At 36.8% G+C, this 16,234-nt stretch overlaps 1 protein-coding gene across 3 annotated transcripts in view; it reads left to right on the plus strand.

The window, feature by feature from the left end:
• LOC134846137 (WD repeat and FYVE domain-containing protein 3-like) overlaps positions 1–16,234 on the plus strand; it is a 78,523-nt gene that overhangs the window by 44,282 nt on the left and 18,007 nt on the right. For 2 of the 3 annotated variants that reach the window (XM_063863359.1, XM_063863360.1), the window contains 7 exons: positions 3,181–4,047; positions 5,106–5,288; positions 5,644–5,772; positions 6,335–7,113; positions 8,762–9,511; positions 9,715–10,598; positions 10,726–12,386. In XM_063863359.1, coding sequence (XP_063719429.1) covers positions 3,181–4,047; positions 5,106–5,288; positions 5,644–5,772; positions 6,335–7,113; positions 8,762–9,511; positions 9,715–10,598; positions 10,726–12,386 — 5,253 coding nt within the window. The remainder of the gene's footprint in view (positions 1–3,180; positions 4,048–5,105; positions 5,289–5,643; positions 5,773–6,334; positions 7,114–8,761; positions 9,512–9,714; positions 10,599–10,725; positions 12,387–16,234) is intronic. The other variant, XM_063863361.1, reaches the window with a different exon arrangement.

The raw sequence follows: 16,234 nt of genomic DNA on the forward strand, positions 1-16,234 counted from the left end.
AGTTGTTACGTCACAGTTTCAATTTCTATCCACATGAAAGAGTTCAAATAACAGGGAATTGGAATTCGAATCAACTTGAAAGGTTATTTTGACGGCGACATTTGCAGTAAAATAAAGGACACTGGACCTGTTTTAAGCTAATATTTCTTTCAATAACATTCGGAAATAGCTCAAAATTAACGGTCCAGTGATATAAATGAAGTCTGTTTCTGAAGTCCTGGACAATAAATTCGTTATTTCTTCGAAGCCTTCAAAAAGCAGAATTTCTTTTATTTTACTTCAAGTAGTTTTTTTTGGTTAATTTATGTTTTTCTTGTTACTTACTGGAAATGAGATTAGTTGTATGTTCTGCGGGAATAAAACGTAAGGAAACAAAAAACGTAAGGAAAAAAGATGGGCTAAAAGGTTCAATTTCCAATCTACTTGAAATTGTGATTGTTTTTCTGTTTTTTTGCGAATTGGATGAGTTCCGTGGTAATACTAATACTGTGTGTGGTAGAATAAGAATTGCAATGGATGTATTCAATGAAAATGAGTAAATGCGGTCGCATTTTCATTACACTCCTATGTCTTAATCTCTTACGTCACCTACCGCCCTCCAGGCTCCTCTTTCTATGCTGAAAACTACTTCAATCGCGCTTTTCAGTCTAGACATTCAAAAATTGAACTTGCTTCTAATTGCATAAAGAAAGCGTAAAATAAGTAATTGATATTCTTGCATTTAAAAGTAATCTGGTTATTCTGCTTTTTTGTCAAAAACGATTGGTGTTTTATTAATTTACCGGCGGTCGGTTTTTGAGCTGAAGTTGTGTAATTTGTGTTTGTTTTAACCCTTTCGATGGTCGGTTTTTGTGTCAAAAATTGTATTTTGCTGTTTTGTTGCTTTTTTTCTTTTTAAGAATTTGATTCCATGAATAAGATTTCTGGAGTGAAAGTGGATCTATTGCTGTCGATGCGTGAAAGCATACAAGTAGAGTGAGTGCTAGGAATGAGGTAATTTTTCAGAGGTAAAAAGTGGTTAAATCCAATTTCGATCTGCTGTAATCCTCAACAGGATGTTTTCTCCCTCGGCATCAAATTGATTGCAAATCAATCGATCTTGTTAAAAGCTTTTTTTGTTTTGAAAATTCATCTCTCTTTTTTTGCTGATTTATGTTTGTGTTCATCCAAGGAATATAAATAAACCATCTGCTATGTTTTTGTACTCCACATAAAACATTGTTTTATGCTTCATTTTTGTGAGCACTTGAGTGTAGTTTGTTCTCAACGCTGCAAGAGATGGTCATGAAGTGCTCTGATGCTGAATTTGAGAACTTTCGTTGATAAAACGCGACGAAATCTGCGGTGCCATTGCCAAGAGTGGGGCTGCGGTGGCAATGATAGTCGGTTTTAATGATTTTCACTCTTGTATATGTTGGTAAATTTGATTAAAGTTTTGAATGTGAAATAAACATAAATTTTTCTAAAGGGTTAATTATTTAAAACGTGTATTTATGCTTGCAGAAGATTTTTTCGTCATAATTGCAATTCAAATGAAAAATGGTGAATTGGGCAATTGCAGAAAATGACTCTTATTGAGTCTTACTTCAATGAGCTTGAAGTCTTATTTTTTTTGTTTGAAACTCAAAAATCAGACATTTAAATAAAAATGAGTTTCTCGAGTTCATTGCACTTGCGAAAGCAAGTGTCTTGTAATCATGAACTAGACTTTTTCCCGCAAACAACTTTTCTTACCCATTTGTATGAAATTGATGTTGCGTTGTTATCGAACTTTAGCAACTTTTAGGCGCCTTCCCACTTAATCTGGAGGTAATGCACTTACCTGTTTACCCTATGGTCCGGGGTTCGAGGGTTTTTTCAGTGATTGGTAAACTTTTTTCCCGGGAAAAATTGAATAGTTTGACTATTGTTTGCCGACTTCTGATTTTTGGCTTAGCTGCCACACCGCAGATTTTTTTGCGCATAAGGCAGTTTTCATTTTAGTTTTTAACGTTGATTAACTCCTATCGTTCCTAATTTGCTAACCCTGACTGCTAGATTTTTCCAATCAATCATCTTTTTGAATCAATCAGGTTGGTTGGAATAAAAATTTAAAATACTTTTTTTGCTCAAAATTTTTATGACAATTTCCTTTCCATTTTTTCCCGGTAAAATTTGAATTGTCGGAAATTTCTTTTTCTGCTCAAGTTTTGTCGGCTTTGTTGTCACATCACGCAATTTGCCTGTGCTGTTAGCAACTGTGCTGTTGCAAGTGTTGTTCAATGTAGTTTCAGGGGGACTTGAAAATTACAAAAACATATATTTATAAAATCTTTTTTTTTTCGGCTCAATTTGTTTCTACTACCTCAAGGAAAACTCGTATATGGTTAAGAGTAGTTTCATATTGAAGCTATTTTAGTCATGATTTGGCTTGTTAAAAATTTCAAAAATTTCTCTTGTGTTTTCGTTTTTTTAAATTAGTGGAAATTCGATAAGAAGCTGGTCTCCTAGTTGCAACGTTAATTTAATTATAGTTACCAATATTTCTTGTATTTTGTCCTAATTGAATGGCCACTTCTAGAAAATATCATTAAATTTGGACAAAAAATTGCAAATTTTTTTTTAGTCGATGAATGTAGTGAAGACTATTATATAGGTCGTGACGATTTTTTTTTCGTTTTTTGTTTCAGGAAAAGTCTTAAAACTTGTTCACGGTAAAATTTCTTTTCATGTTCAGTTCATTACTTTTAATAAAAGGAACGCGAACTCAACTATCGAACAGCCAAAGTGTAAAGGTCGCGAAAAACGTGATGAACTTAGTTTCGAAAGTAGATTTTCATTGTTACCCTTGCGATAAGCAAGGTGTTGCAATAGAGTACTAGACTTTTCCCGTAAATAACTTTGTTCACCGGACTAATCTACACTCATTCATCTACTTGCTTTATTATAAAGTCAATTTCAATCAACCATCCGGCCCATTTGGCGTAGAGGTAGGTAACACACCTGCTTGAGACGGAAAATTTTTTAATCTTTCAAGGCCTATTTACACAATGTTGTATTTTCCTGCATCTTAAAGCGCTTTTGGCTGTTCGTGTGAGCAATTTGCAGCTTTGTTTCTGTGTTAAAATAATTCTTTTTTTCAACTTGTTTTTAAAAAAATTATGATGATTAATAGTGGCCCTTAATTATGTCTTTTTACAGTTACGAGAAACTCAATCTTGCGCTTCACTGGCTACCAGCAAAGCCCTCATCAAACTCGCAGTTTCGCTTCTGACGAAATCTCCCCACGCACACATCGGATGTGTTGCACAATACATTGCCAGTCTGCTCTATTTATCAAACAACTCCCCAAATGAACAATCACTCACAGAAAACTCCATAGAACAGAAATTGGTACTGTTGCGTAATCATTCCTTGTACTGTCTGATTAGCGAAGCCTTTTCATTGGATGGATCGAAATTGAACACCTCGTTTTGCTCAATGGTCCAGGAAGCTATTGGCTTCGACTGGATCTTATTATTTTTATGCGATCCAAAAATTCACGAAAGTACAGTAGTCGCAGCTTTCAGACTTCTAGTAATAATTTTACTGAGCCCGACAGGCATGAGTAATTTCAAACATGGAAGTTATAATGGTAACTGGTTGAGCATTACTAACTCAGCCTTGCAACATCCATACTCGAATAAACCTCTATCGCATTTCGATCCTCAGAGTTCATCTCATGTAACAGTAAGCCGACAGCAATCATTGGCGGCCATGGGAATTGTAAATACAAATTCTGGCAATGCAAATGGTAACTCGGATGTTATAACCCCTGCTTCGTCAAAAGGTGCTGCCGCAGATACGAGAACTGAATCGATAGATGAAAACTTGTGTGTCGGAGGAGCTTCAGCTTCGGCTCATGCGAAACAGAATGGGTTCCGACCGGCTTTTTGCGCAGTTAACGGCTTCGATGCACTCCAATATTGTATGGCTCATCATACTCACGTGACGCAACTGTACTACTTGTTGTTTGCATTGACGCTATCGAAGATTCCTATCAGAGATCCACCAGGACCCAGCGTACAGGTAATTTACAGTTAAAAAGTTATCTCTGAAACATATTAATGTCTAAGTATGTTTTCATTACGACTCAGTGGTCTTTTATCATGCACTTTTAAAGAAATTCCATTCAATCAAATTTAAAAAAAAAACATTATTCTGACGTCCTCAGAAATAGCCTTTCTGCAAGTTAACGATTAATTGCTCGCGTTCATATAATTATTATAACAAGCTTACGTTCGAGTGTTTTGCTTCTTTTTATGCTTTTAAAAGCCAATGAACGTTGTTCAGACTCTTATATAGGTCGTGTTTTTTTTTTCGGGAAAAGTCTAAAATGCTTCAATAACTACAGAATGTGCATGCAAGCATATTAATGCATTTATGAATGCCATTAATACAGTGCTGATTTAAATAATCCAGGCAAAATGAATAAAACTTGAAATTTAAAATGGCTTTTTCTCAAATTGGATTGATTTTAGACAAAAACTGATGAAGACCAATCTTGCTTAACCGAATTAATATGGTGCTATTTGTTTTGCAAAATTCGGGCTCAAAAATTTACCCCAAAAATTATCATTTTTGGCTTTGTTTACTGACCAAACTATATCAATGCAAGCCTCTCATATAGCCAAACAAAATTTAACAAGAGTGTAATCTCTAAAAGTGGGCGCAAAAGATTTTTATTTAAAAAAATTAATGTTTTACGTAAAAATGACAATTTTGGCTATTAAACGAAAATTAATGTTCATACAAAATTGAGAAAGTTATACCATTCTTAAATTTTTTTAAATTTGCTCCTCAATTACGGAAGAAATGGCGCGTAAAAATGTGATCGATATCTAGTTTCGAAGGTGGATTTTAATTTTGAGATTTCTCAGTGGAATAAATATTTAGCTAACACTCTAGCTAACACTTCAGCTAATACTTTAGCAATTTTTTCAAATTGGGTTTATTTTATCAACAAGGGTGTATATGTATTCATTGAAATTCGAAATTTGAAGTTTTTCAAAAAAAAAATGCAGTTTTTTTTTCTGTTTCTTTGCGTTCATGGACTATTTTCCAACTGTCTATTGGCTACGTTTTAGTTTTCCGGGCAGGAGCTGTGTGCTTATGCTGACTTCAGATACCCCCACTCGCACTCTCCCCAGAGAACCAACCCACAATCTCCCCCCTCTAGCAGCAGTACCACCCCCGTCTCCTCATCTGCAAACATCCTCATCGAACCCCTTCAAGTCATCATAGTCATGCTACAACATGCAATCCACAAGGTCAGTTGGTCACTAGTTTAACGTCTGATTTATTTGACTGTGTTTTAGCTGAAATTATTATGCAACTTTTTTTGAAAATTCTTCATATTCTCAGATGCTTTTAACTATCGGGATTTCATTTCAATGCGAGAGAAGCAAATTCACTATTTCGCGGTTTTGATATAATTTCAATATTCTGTACATATTTTCAAGAACCGGAAGACTCATTTGGATGTGTCAATTCAGACCACCCCCCTCTCTCGTGGTGTGTTAAGGTTATTGTTGTATCAATCAAATTGATTAACTTCGTTTTCTTGAATTTTATTTGGAGCTTTTAAGGCTGAGTGTTTAAAAATATTTATAATAACGCTTTCAGGTTGAAATTGGGGCTAAAAAGACCCCTACAACCTCTGTCAGTGTCAGCGTTGGATCCCCTTTAAGGGGAGAACTCCTTGGCACTCTTGAGGAGATGCCAAATTCCGAATCTGACCGTGATGTTTTTCAGGCAAGAGCTGAAGTTGGAATGCAACATGCATCGATTTGTTACTGACTCCCTTAACTTAACCTTCATAGATATTAAGATGCACTAGTTTTAGTATGTAGAAAATAGTAGTTCCCCTTAACTGTTATTTTTTTTTGTTTCGTTGATTTAATGGTCATGCTGCTTTTTTTCATTCCTAAATCTTTGAGTTCCTGCCTTCCTGATTTTTGTGAGCTCAGATATCGAGGAGCTGCATAATCATTATATCATTGTGGGTGTTTTTCGTATTTGCGACACGGAATTTTGTCTGAACTCCTGGATCAAAATTTTTGTGAATAAGACTAATTATCAAATGAGTACAATAGCTTTTTGTCCTACAGACAACAATTAAAATTATCATCAGTTTCAGTGAAATGCAGCTAAATTAGTTCCAGATTGATGTTTTTTCCCTTGCTCGAGACCTTGCGCACAGTTTAACGCTAGAAGATAGTATTAATTGTTGTTATACAGTTGTTGTGTTTATCCGTTGGCCCCCAAAATTATTGTAGTTTTTGAGCCACAAAATATTGTTTTTGCTAATTTTCAGCTATCAGTGGAAGAGCGAAGCAGGCGCGAAAGCGACTCTGAGATCTCTAACACTCTCACTGGCTCTACGTCAATCACAAACATCATAGACAGTCTCTTGCAACTCCTCCAGTCTCTAAACCACGCCAGTGTGGTCCAGTTCTTCACAGCACCAGTTCTAAACTGCATAACAGGAGTTCTATTCCCGCCTAACATCTCCTACAATCAGTGCGCGAACCAGAGAGTCAAACAGAATCTCCTGGACCTGCTGTGTGGCATCGTGATTCAAAGTACACTCTACCCTTTGCCACAGAAATCATTGCCAGTGTTCGACATAATTCTGGACTCGTGTCCGATTTTCAACGAAGGTAGTACAGAAGTGCAATCAAGCGCAACAAGTACGACAGGTGATCGATGTTCGAGGCGGTCGAAGCTGGAAAAGAAACAGTTCACGACTGATATAACCCATCATGTCATGGATTACGTAATTAAGGCGGAAATAATGAACCCAACTGCGGCTGCTTTGCCGTTCACGCCTGGAGGTAACCAACAACACATTCCGAGTCATTTAGTTTATCTTTGCAACAGATTTGTTGACCTCATGTGGCAAGAAATGTTGAACAAAACACCCTCAGAAGTGATCGAGTTTCTCTGTCGGCTAATTCAACAGTCGGACTTCGGGGCTTCTCAATCAGAGATTGGTTTCTACTCGGCTTTGAATAGAGTGTTGATATACGATTTGACGAAACTGCCAAATGACCAGCTGTTAGACCAGATGGGGACTCTCGAGTGTTTCAGAAAGTGAGTTTTTTTGGTTTAAATATAGTGAAGGCTCTTAATTAGTTCTTGATATTTTTTGATTTTTTTCCCCACGAAAAAGCCTTAGTTTGTTCACGCTCAGTTTTGATCTTTACGTGGTTTGACTTTTGATTGCTGAATATGTTCAGTTCGTTTCCTTTACTAAAATGAAGGCAAACTCGAACTGCAAAACCATAAAAATCACGAGAAACGTGATCGATTTCGAGTTTCGAAAGCGGGTTTTAGTCTCACATTTCCCTGTGTGTTAAACAAACGACTGATTCAGTTTTCTCAAATTGGTATATTTTTATCTAAAAAATGTCCATCATAAATTTAGGGAATATGTTTTTTTTCTGTTTAAATCATAATTTTGAAGTTTTTTAAACAAGTCAGTATTGCTGTTTTCCTGCCATCGTTGACACTTTTATAAACTCTCTGTTGGCTGTTTTTTTTTTCGTGAAAATCGAAAGTTCAGTACGGCTTTTCCAACATTCTGGCACAGAACTTTGTCTTCGGGTCTGTTTTGATTTTTTGAAAACGTTTTCCCGCAATAAATAAGGTACTAAATAAACTTATCGGAGTGGGTCGACTGATAAATCATATGAAAACAGTTTCATTCGCGATTTTGTGTCGAAAAACTGGTTTTATGTTTTGACAAATTACATTATCTTGTAGCAACTTCGAGTGAATAAAGCTAAAGAGCCGGTTTTTAATAGGAATATAAAATTATTTAAGACGTGAAAATGTTGTTTTACTGCAGCAAAATAAGCAAGGATGTTGCGAACGGATATCCTATAAATAGTTCACTAGATGACTGAAATTGGTGGTCTGCCCTTAAACTAGTTTGCTCAAATTGAGTTAATTTTATCAAAAAATGTCAACCATGAATCTTTTACGCTTGGGATTAGTAAGCCTTATCAAATCGGAATATAGACTTTTTTTGAATTAACAACTAGTTAACAAAATCGGTAGAATCACTTATGATGCTGCTCTGCTGCTGACATGCTCAATTTCATGAAAATTCAAGTTTAATCAAGTGGTACTGTTGGATATAAATTTTGAGCATGAAAAATTTCATTTTAAATTCCAAATACCTCGGTTTCATAGTTTCTTTTAGCGCCTTTCTTGGAAATATATGTTTTTTTTTAAAACTTTTTATTGACTTTCTTTTGAAGAATACTGAGGTCGAATATGCCGAATTTACTTTGACTATCAATCATGCATAAGTTCTAGGCTTTAGTTCAGATCCTCTGATTACACCACGGGGAAAATTTACACAATTTCGAAATTATTTTTATGGTCGGAATTTTCTGTTTTTTGACCTAACAAAGCTTATGAAACTTAGCAAAAAAAAGCTTTTTTCTTGTCAATGGATGTAAAAATAAGTCCTGTATATTGGGTAGCTGGAATATTAATGTGAGAATGACGCTGATTGTGGGAATTGTAAATGGATTAGATCGCGAACATTCACTAGACACTTCTGAACCATTAACTACATGGATTTTGTTCAAAACGCTAAATTGTTAATCTTCGGAGAATTATTTATTTTTGAAAGCCGTGAAGTTGAGTGAGTTTTGCACGTTGGGAAAAGTGTTTCCAATCTTGATTACATGTAAATGGCCATGCAACTTATGTGATTTGTTTTCTTCAGGTACGTAGGCAAGCGAAAGTACATATTTGCTCCTCAAAACAACGACCTGAATTTCCTCGGAGCCTTGTGTTGCAAAATATTTAGCGTCGTAAGTTCGAGTAGGAACGCAAGTAATCGCGAATTTGTTCTGACCGGCTGCCAAAGGCTTTGGGACACGATCATAGACAAGAAAAAAGACCAAATTGAGAACATTTTCCGAGTGAATTTGCCTCAGGGATCAACTCGGGTTGATGTCTCGACTTTCGCTGACAAATTTAGGGAACCATCGCTGAAGTATTGGGTGAATTTTGTCAAAGACGAAACGGAACGAACTCAACAAGATACGTTCGCTCTCTACGCGCAATTAAACCAGTCAAAGATCTCAAGATGGGGAGGCAGTTTCACTAAAGGATTCGCAAGTTTCACCTCTAAGGGGTCAATCAAACAATCAGGGTCAGCTGTCAAAACTAGTTCACGTGTTCCAGTTGACCTTGCCGTACACCACTGGGTTAATAGTCACGCGCCTCTGGGTGCCGAAAACATCTCATCTGTGCAGTTACACCTGGAACAGCTGAAGAAGAATTTAGTGGAGGCAACTCCTGTCGATGAGATTATGAGTAATGGGTCGACGTTGCTGAGCGAGCGAGGCATTTGGGGCCCAATGCATGCAAGTAGATTCGATAAGTGGACCCTGGATATGACTGAGGGGCCGTGCAGGATGAGAAAGCGTATGAAACCCCATAAGAACTTCTACACTTTGTTCCCCTACAGGTAATAAGACTATTTGTAGCATAATTCAGGGATCTATGACGCTTTGAAGTATCTCAAACTAAAATTCCATTAGTGATTGAGTTGCACTAAAATTACCGATTAAGTATTTCAATTTTACTGTGGTTCACTAAACCTGGAGGCGTTTCAGTCGCATATATATTTTTGCTCTAATAAATTTTGAAGCAATATCTGCATTTTTTTAGGCATGAACAAGAGCAAAACAAATTTTCAACGCGCAAAAGAGCACCTAGTTCAGCCGACAGCAAACACTTCTATGCCAAACATGGTCTACTTCTGAAGAGAACGTCTTCAGTTCCTGTGACTCAAAGCACGCCGAGGCTAACTCAAAACACTCTAAGGTCTCAAAACACAGTCGATGTTGTAAGTACAACACCTCTATTGTCAAGAAAGAGAGTAGAATCTGAAAACCTAGGCAGTGCACTCAGAAACAGTCAAATTGAAGAAGAACAAGATATTGCAACCCTTGAGGTCCCGAACGAAGAGTTTGATGAAGTTAATGATACGAACGCAGCAGGTCAAGAAGAACTGGAATTACAGGCGAGTATAAGGGAAATGCAGTTGACATCTTCAGAAAGTTACCGCCAAATAGCTGAAGAGAACGAAACAGAGCCGAATGTTCTGGGAACTCTAGAGGAGCACGCTGTTTCAGACACAGGAGACAGTGGTAGCGATCAATATCCGACTACAGGTCATCGGAGAAGTGACTCAGAAACAGTTCAAACAACTAATGTAACCCGAACAGATTCAGTACCAAAGATGCGAACTCTCTCGACAACTTCCTCGGCCGGGGGAGCACAACAGAGTAGCGGTAGGCTTGACTCAACTTCATCCCTTGTTGACTTGAATTTAGCAGAACCGAACCAAACTAGTTGCTCGGCTCCGTCATTGTTTGCAGTCCTAGGCACTTCGGACGTGACGGCGAATTGCACCATGTGCAGGTGTGCGAGGATCCAGGGGTTGGATAATTTCGAGGGACTGATGGTGTTCTTCAGGGAACATTTCTACATTGTTGATGGATATACTATGTTGAATGGGGAAGTGAAAGACATCGAATTTCTCACTTCAGGTACGTTTTCTTCTGCCAAAATTTCAAAAATGAGAATTCACTTATCAATGTTTTTGCAAAATTTTAAGTGTTAAGTTAATAATACTTACGATTTGTTTTTCCTCAGCTGATAATTCCCTCATTTTAGGAGAATTTGAGCCTATTATTCCCAAAACTGGACAAGCGGTGTCTGCAAACGACCTCAAACTGAACCGATCTGCGCGTGTCGTTCTGCAACTAAATTACGACGAAATCCGAGAAATTCATAAAAGACGCTACCTTTTACAGCCTATTGCCCTTGAACTGTTTTCGGCCGACGGAAGAAGTCTTCTGCTTGCATTCCCAGTATCGCTCGGGTACCAGAGTGACAGAAACAAAGCCTATCATAAACTGTTAACATTCTGTCCATCTTTAACCACATCAGCTGCTCAGAGCGTATCTGGACAGAAAGCGAGTACATCAGTCGAGGGATCATCAGGGCTGATTTCCTCATTAATTGGGGAGAAAAGTGTAACACAAAGATGGGAAAGAGGAGAGATTTCCAACTTCCAATATTTGATGCACCTTAATACATTAGCAGGTCGCTCGTATAACGATTTGATGCAGTATCCGGTATTCCCGTGGATTCTTAAGGACTATGATTCAGATTCTTTGGATCTGGAGAATCCGAAGTCTTTTCGAGATCTCTCGAAGCCAATGGGCGCTCAGGATCCGGAACGTTTAGATTCATTTTTGAAGCGCTTCAAAGAATGGGAATCGGACAACCACTTTGACACGCCTCCTTATCATTATGGAACGCACTATAGCTCAGCTATGATAGTTTGCTCTTTTCTCGTAAGATTAGAGCCGTTCACGTCAAATTTCCTTAGGCTCCAAGGCGGCCATTTTGACTTAGCAGATCGAATGTTCCATAGTATCAAAGATACTTGGTTATCAGCGTCCAAAAACAACATGGCCGACGTGAAAGAATTGATTCCAGAGTTTTTCTACTTACCACAGTTTCTGAGAAACGAAAACAAATTTGACCTAGGTAGAAAGCAAAGTGGAGTTGTTCTCAATGACGCAGTTTTGCCAAAATGGGCCAAAGATTCGCCAGATGAATTTATTCGTATGCATCGCGAAGCTCTAGAAAGTGATTACGTCTCCTCTCATTTGCATGAGTGGATCGATTTAATTTTTGGATACAAGCAACGTGGGCCAGCAGCCAAAGAAGCCTATAATTTATTCCACCATCTTTTCTACGAAGGAAATGTGGACATCTACAACATAAGTGATCCGCTTAAAAAGAATGCAGTAATTGGGTTCATTAATAACTTTGGCCAAATTCCAGAGCAGTTGTTTAAGAAGCCGCATCCAGTTAGAAAAGCGTTTTTGGCGTGGTCAGTTGAGCGCCCATTTAGCACTGCGTATCCTTCAGCCAAAATATTTTACCACCAGCCTGACAATCTTCAACCTAGTGTCCAGTTGGTGAAATCTCCTCATAGGGGATCTGTGGGTCAAATCAGAATCGGAGGTAGTGCCACGGATAAAGTTTTGAGTGTAGAACAGAATAGGTTGCTGGTGCCCAATCAAAATGGACGATTCGTCGCCTGGGGTTTCATCGACGGGTCAATCAGAATGGGAATGACCTCTGACCCAGACAAATTGGTCTCGATTTTTGAAGGCGTGGGGTCCAATTGTGACGTCATTACAGCGACGATGCCGAATGAGAAGTTCATGTTCACGGGTGGAAATAGTGGTGTGATTACTGCGTGGGGATTCAATGCGACTCCTGCTGATGAGAGCAAATCGTACCTTAAAGTTAACAAGGTTAGGAATTTTTGTTGGGAACAAAAAATAAATAGCTAATATATTAAAGATAAAAGCTCAAACTTTGAGGCGAAATATCCTGCTCTATAAAAAATGAATCAAACTGATCTTTTCGTTAAGATGCTTAACTTTTAAAGTTCTGACTGGCATTTATTTACACAGCGAGCTAGCGAGTGTAGTGTTATCTATACATTATTTAATTGGCGTTTCAAATGTTTAAGAAGTCCCTATTTTTATATGTTTAAGCTTTTTCAACGTACTAATTTTGCATGCTCAATGAAAGACTTTTTGCACGTTTGATATATATCGTATTTTGCGATGCGTACGAAATGTTTTCGATTTTCCAGGTTATGAATGCTAGGCCATTTGTAATACAGTAGCTATGATGCCAGCTTGGGAGTGCAGTGAAGTGTAGTCTGTATATGGGATTCTTCCATCTATGTCAGTCTATCTATACATTATTGAATTGGCACATATTTAAGAAGTCCTTATGTTGACCTGGTGAAAAGCCAATTTATTGCCAGGGTTAAAGTGTACACTGAAGTCGACGTCTCAAAATCTAAGCAGCGCGAATGATATTCTACGTTTTTCTATAATGAAGTTTTCATCCCTATGCTGGGGTTTTGCCAGGGTAGACTCAGGGATTGCAAATCTGGCGTCCAAATATTACTGATTAAATTTTTTTGGTTTTCGAGATATGGCGGTTTTTATGTTTTTTTTAAAAAAAAAAAAACAAACGAAACTTGAATTTCTTCTCAGAGCAGCTAATTTTTACCTTCAAATATAACATATCAAACGATTTTCGTTTCCGAGATATGGCGTTTTTTACGTTTTTTTTTAAATTTGTTTTTCAGAAACTTCTAAGTTTCAAAAAAACTAATAGAACTTGAGATTCTCTACCGTATAGTGGGAAGTGGTCAAGGTCAATTGTAGGTTTGCAAATCTGTCTTCTAAAATGACTGATCTTACCGCGATTTTTATGATTTTTTCAGTTTTTTCAAAAAGTTAGGTTAAAAAGCTAACAGAACATGAAAATTTCAATCTTATGTTGGGGTGCTGTCAGGGTACCATTGCCGGTTGCAAATCTGACCTTCGAGTGCAATTTTTATGATTTTTTCAATTTTTTTTCAAAAAGTTAGGTTAAAAAACTAACAGAACTTGAAATTGTCAACCTTATGTTGGGGTGCTGTCAGGGTACCATTGCTGGTTGCAAATCTGACCTTCGAGTGTGATTGTTCAAAAAAAAAATTCGAGATAAGGCGTTTTAATAATTTTTTTCAATTTATTTCAAAAATTTTGGTTAAGAAAAAACAAAAACCAAACAAACTCTCGAAATTCTCAACCGTATAGTGATGTACTGTCTATGGTGGTGTGCTGGTGATGTGCTGTCAAACTTGAAGTTCTCAAACCTATGATGGTGTACACACACGGGTTGGAAATCTGGCCTTAAAATGTTACTGTTCAAATTTTTTTGGTAACCGATATATGGCGTTTAGTTATGGTTTTTTTCGTTTTTCAAAAAATATAGATATAAAAGAAACTCACAAAACTGGAAATTGTCAACTCTGTGGTCAGATGTTGTCAGGGTACACTGTGGTGTCCCAGATTTGGCCTCCAGATATGACTGATTTTTCAAATTGCCAGACATGGCGTTTTCAGGTTCGCAAGTTTATGGTGAGGGTGCTTTCAAGGTACCTAGGGGGCTGCAAATCCGGTCCTCAAAATTGATTGCTCAAATGCTTTCGGCTTTGATAAAAAACTAACAAAACTTGAAATTTAACTTTTTTATGGGTTGCAGTCAGGTTACTCCTAGGGATTGCAATTTTGCTTCTATTTGAGCTTCTCAGTTTTAGGTCGGACAATTTCAATTAATTTTTCAGCTAATTTACTTATCTCATTCATGTTAGTTTTTGAACTTTTTAAAAAATATATATGAAAAGTGGAATTGCATGATGTTGGCCTTTTTAACGCCCTATTTTTGAGTTCAAAATTCAATTATTCGATGAAACTCTGTAGTTTTGGAGTTATTATTTTCTTGGTGAAAATAACTTTACCGTTGATTTCATAAACTGTTAAAAAATGAAATAGAAAACCTGATGGACTTAATATCGTGGTTTTGGTATATATATTAGAAAATTGTTTTCACCTCCAACAATCTATTTGAAGAACCATTGGTGCGAGGCAGGCGCTAGTATTACTAATCCACTTTTTCAAACCCAATTCGCAAATGAAAGTGCTTGTTAGAAACATTTGTTCTATCTATTATATATTTAAATGCGGGCTTCACTATCTCGCCATGTTTAAGCTTTTTCAACGTATTATTTTTGCATGTTTAAGCTATATCGTATATTGCAATGGTTAAGAATTTTTTCGATTTTCCGATTTGATTTTAATGGTTATTTTACCGAGTTTAAGTTAAGCAGCCCAATTAGGGGTTGCGAATTTGGCCTCCAATTTTGAATGCCCGAATCATTTTAGTTAACGAGATAAGACGATTTTTGAGATTTTTTCAAAAATTTTCAGAAATTTCAAATAACAAAATAATTTACAAAACTTGAAGTTCCCAACCCTGTAGTTGGGTGCTCTCGGAGTACTCTAAGGAGTTACAAATCTTGCCTCCAAATATGACTGTTCAAATCCTTGTAGTTCTCGAGATATGACGTTTTTTGTGATTTTTTCAAAAAATTTTCAGAAAACTTATATTAAATTTTTTTCCGCAAAATCTGAAATTCCCAACGCTGTAGTTGGGTCCTGTCAGAGTAATCTCAAAGATTGCGAATCTTGCCTCCAAATATGACTGCTCAAGTGTAGTTTTCGAGATATGACGTTTTTTGTGATTTTTTCAAAATTTTTCTGAAAACTTAAATTATTATTAGTTTTTAAAAATCTGAAATTCCCAACCCTTTAGTTAGGTCCTGTCAGAGTACTCTCAAGGATTGCAAATCTTGCCTCCAAGTATGACTGCTCAATTCTATGTAGTTTTCGAGATATGACGTTTTTTGCGATTTTTTCAAAATTTTTCAGAAAACTTGAATTATTTCTATTTTTTAAAAATCTGAAATTCCCAACCCTGTAGTTAGGTCCTTTCAAAGTACTCTCAAGGATTGCGAATCTTGCCTCCAAATATCACTGCTCAATTCTTTGTAGTTTTCGAGATATGACGTTTTTTGCGATTTTTTCAAAATTTTTCAGAAAACTTGAATTATTTCTATTCTCTAAAAATCTGAAATTCCCAACCCTGTAGTTAGGTCCTGTCAAAGTGCTCTCAAGGATTGCGAATCTTGCCTCCAAATATCACTGCTCAATTCTTTGTAGTTTTCGAGATGTGACGTTTTTTGTGATTTTTTCAAAATTTTTAGAAAGTTTAAATTAATTATTTTTCAAAATTTGAAATTCCCAACTCTATAGTTCGGTGTTGTCAGGGTACTCTAAAGAGTTGCAAATCTTGCCACATGTGACTGCTAAACGCGACTGCTCAAATGCTTTTAGTTTCCGAGATGTGACGTTTTTCGATAGAGAAGAAACTTATCTACAAAGAAATTCAAAAAATTTGAAACTACTAACTTGATGAAGATACAACCTTATTGTCAGCGTACACCCAGGCGTCTCAAATCTTGTCTCTTAATATGAATGCTCAAATCTTTTTAGTTTCCGAGAAAAGACGTTTTTTTTTCGGGAATCTTAGGTTTAAAAAATTCACTAAATTTTGGGTTCCTAACCCTATAGTAGGGTGCTCTCAGGGAGTCTCAGTGGTTGCAAATCTGGCTTCCAAATTTCTCCAGAGGCCCATTAAGTTTTCGAGATGACGCTTTTAAAATGGGAATTAAAAAAAATTCAAAAGTTCGAAA

This window comes from Symsagittifera roscoffensis, chromosome 5, assembly GCF_963678635.1.
Source record: "Symsagittifera roscoffensis chromosome 5, txSymRosc1.1, whole genome shotgun sequence".
Lineage (NCBI taxonomy): Eukaryota > Metazoa > Xenacoelomorpha > Acoela > Convolutidae > Symsagittifera > Symsagittifera roscoffensis.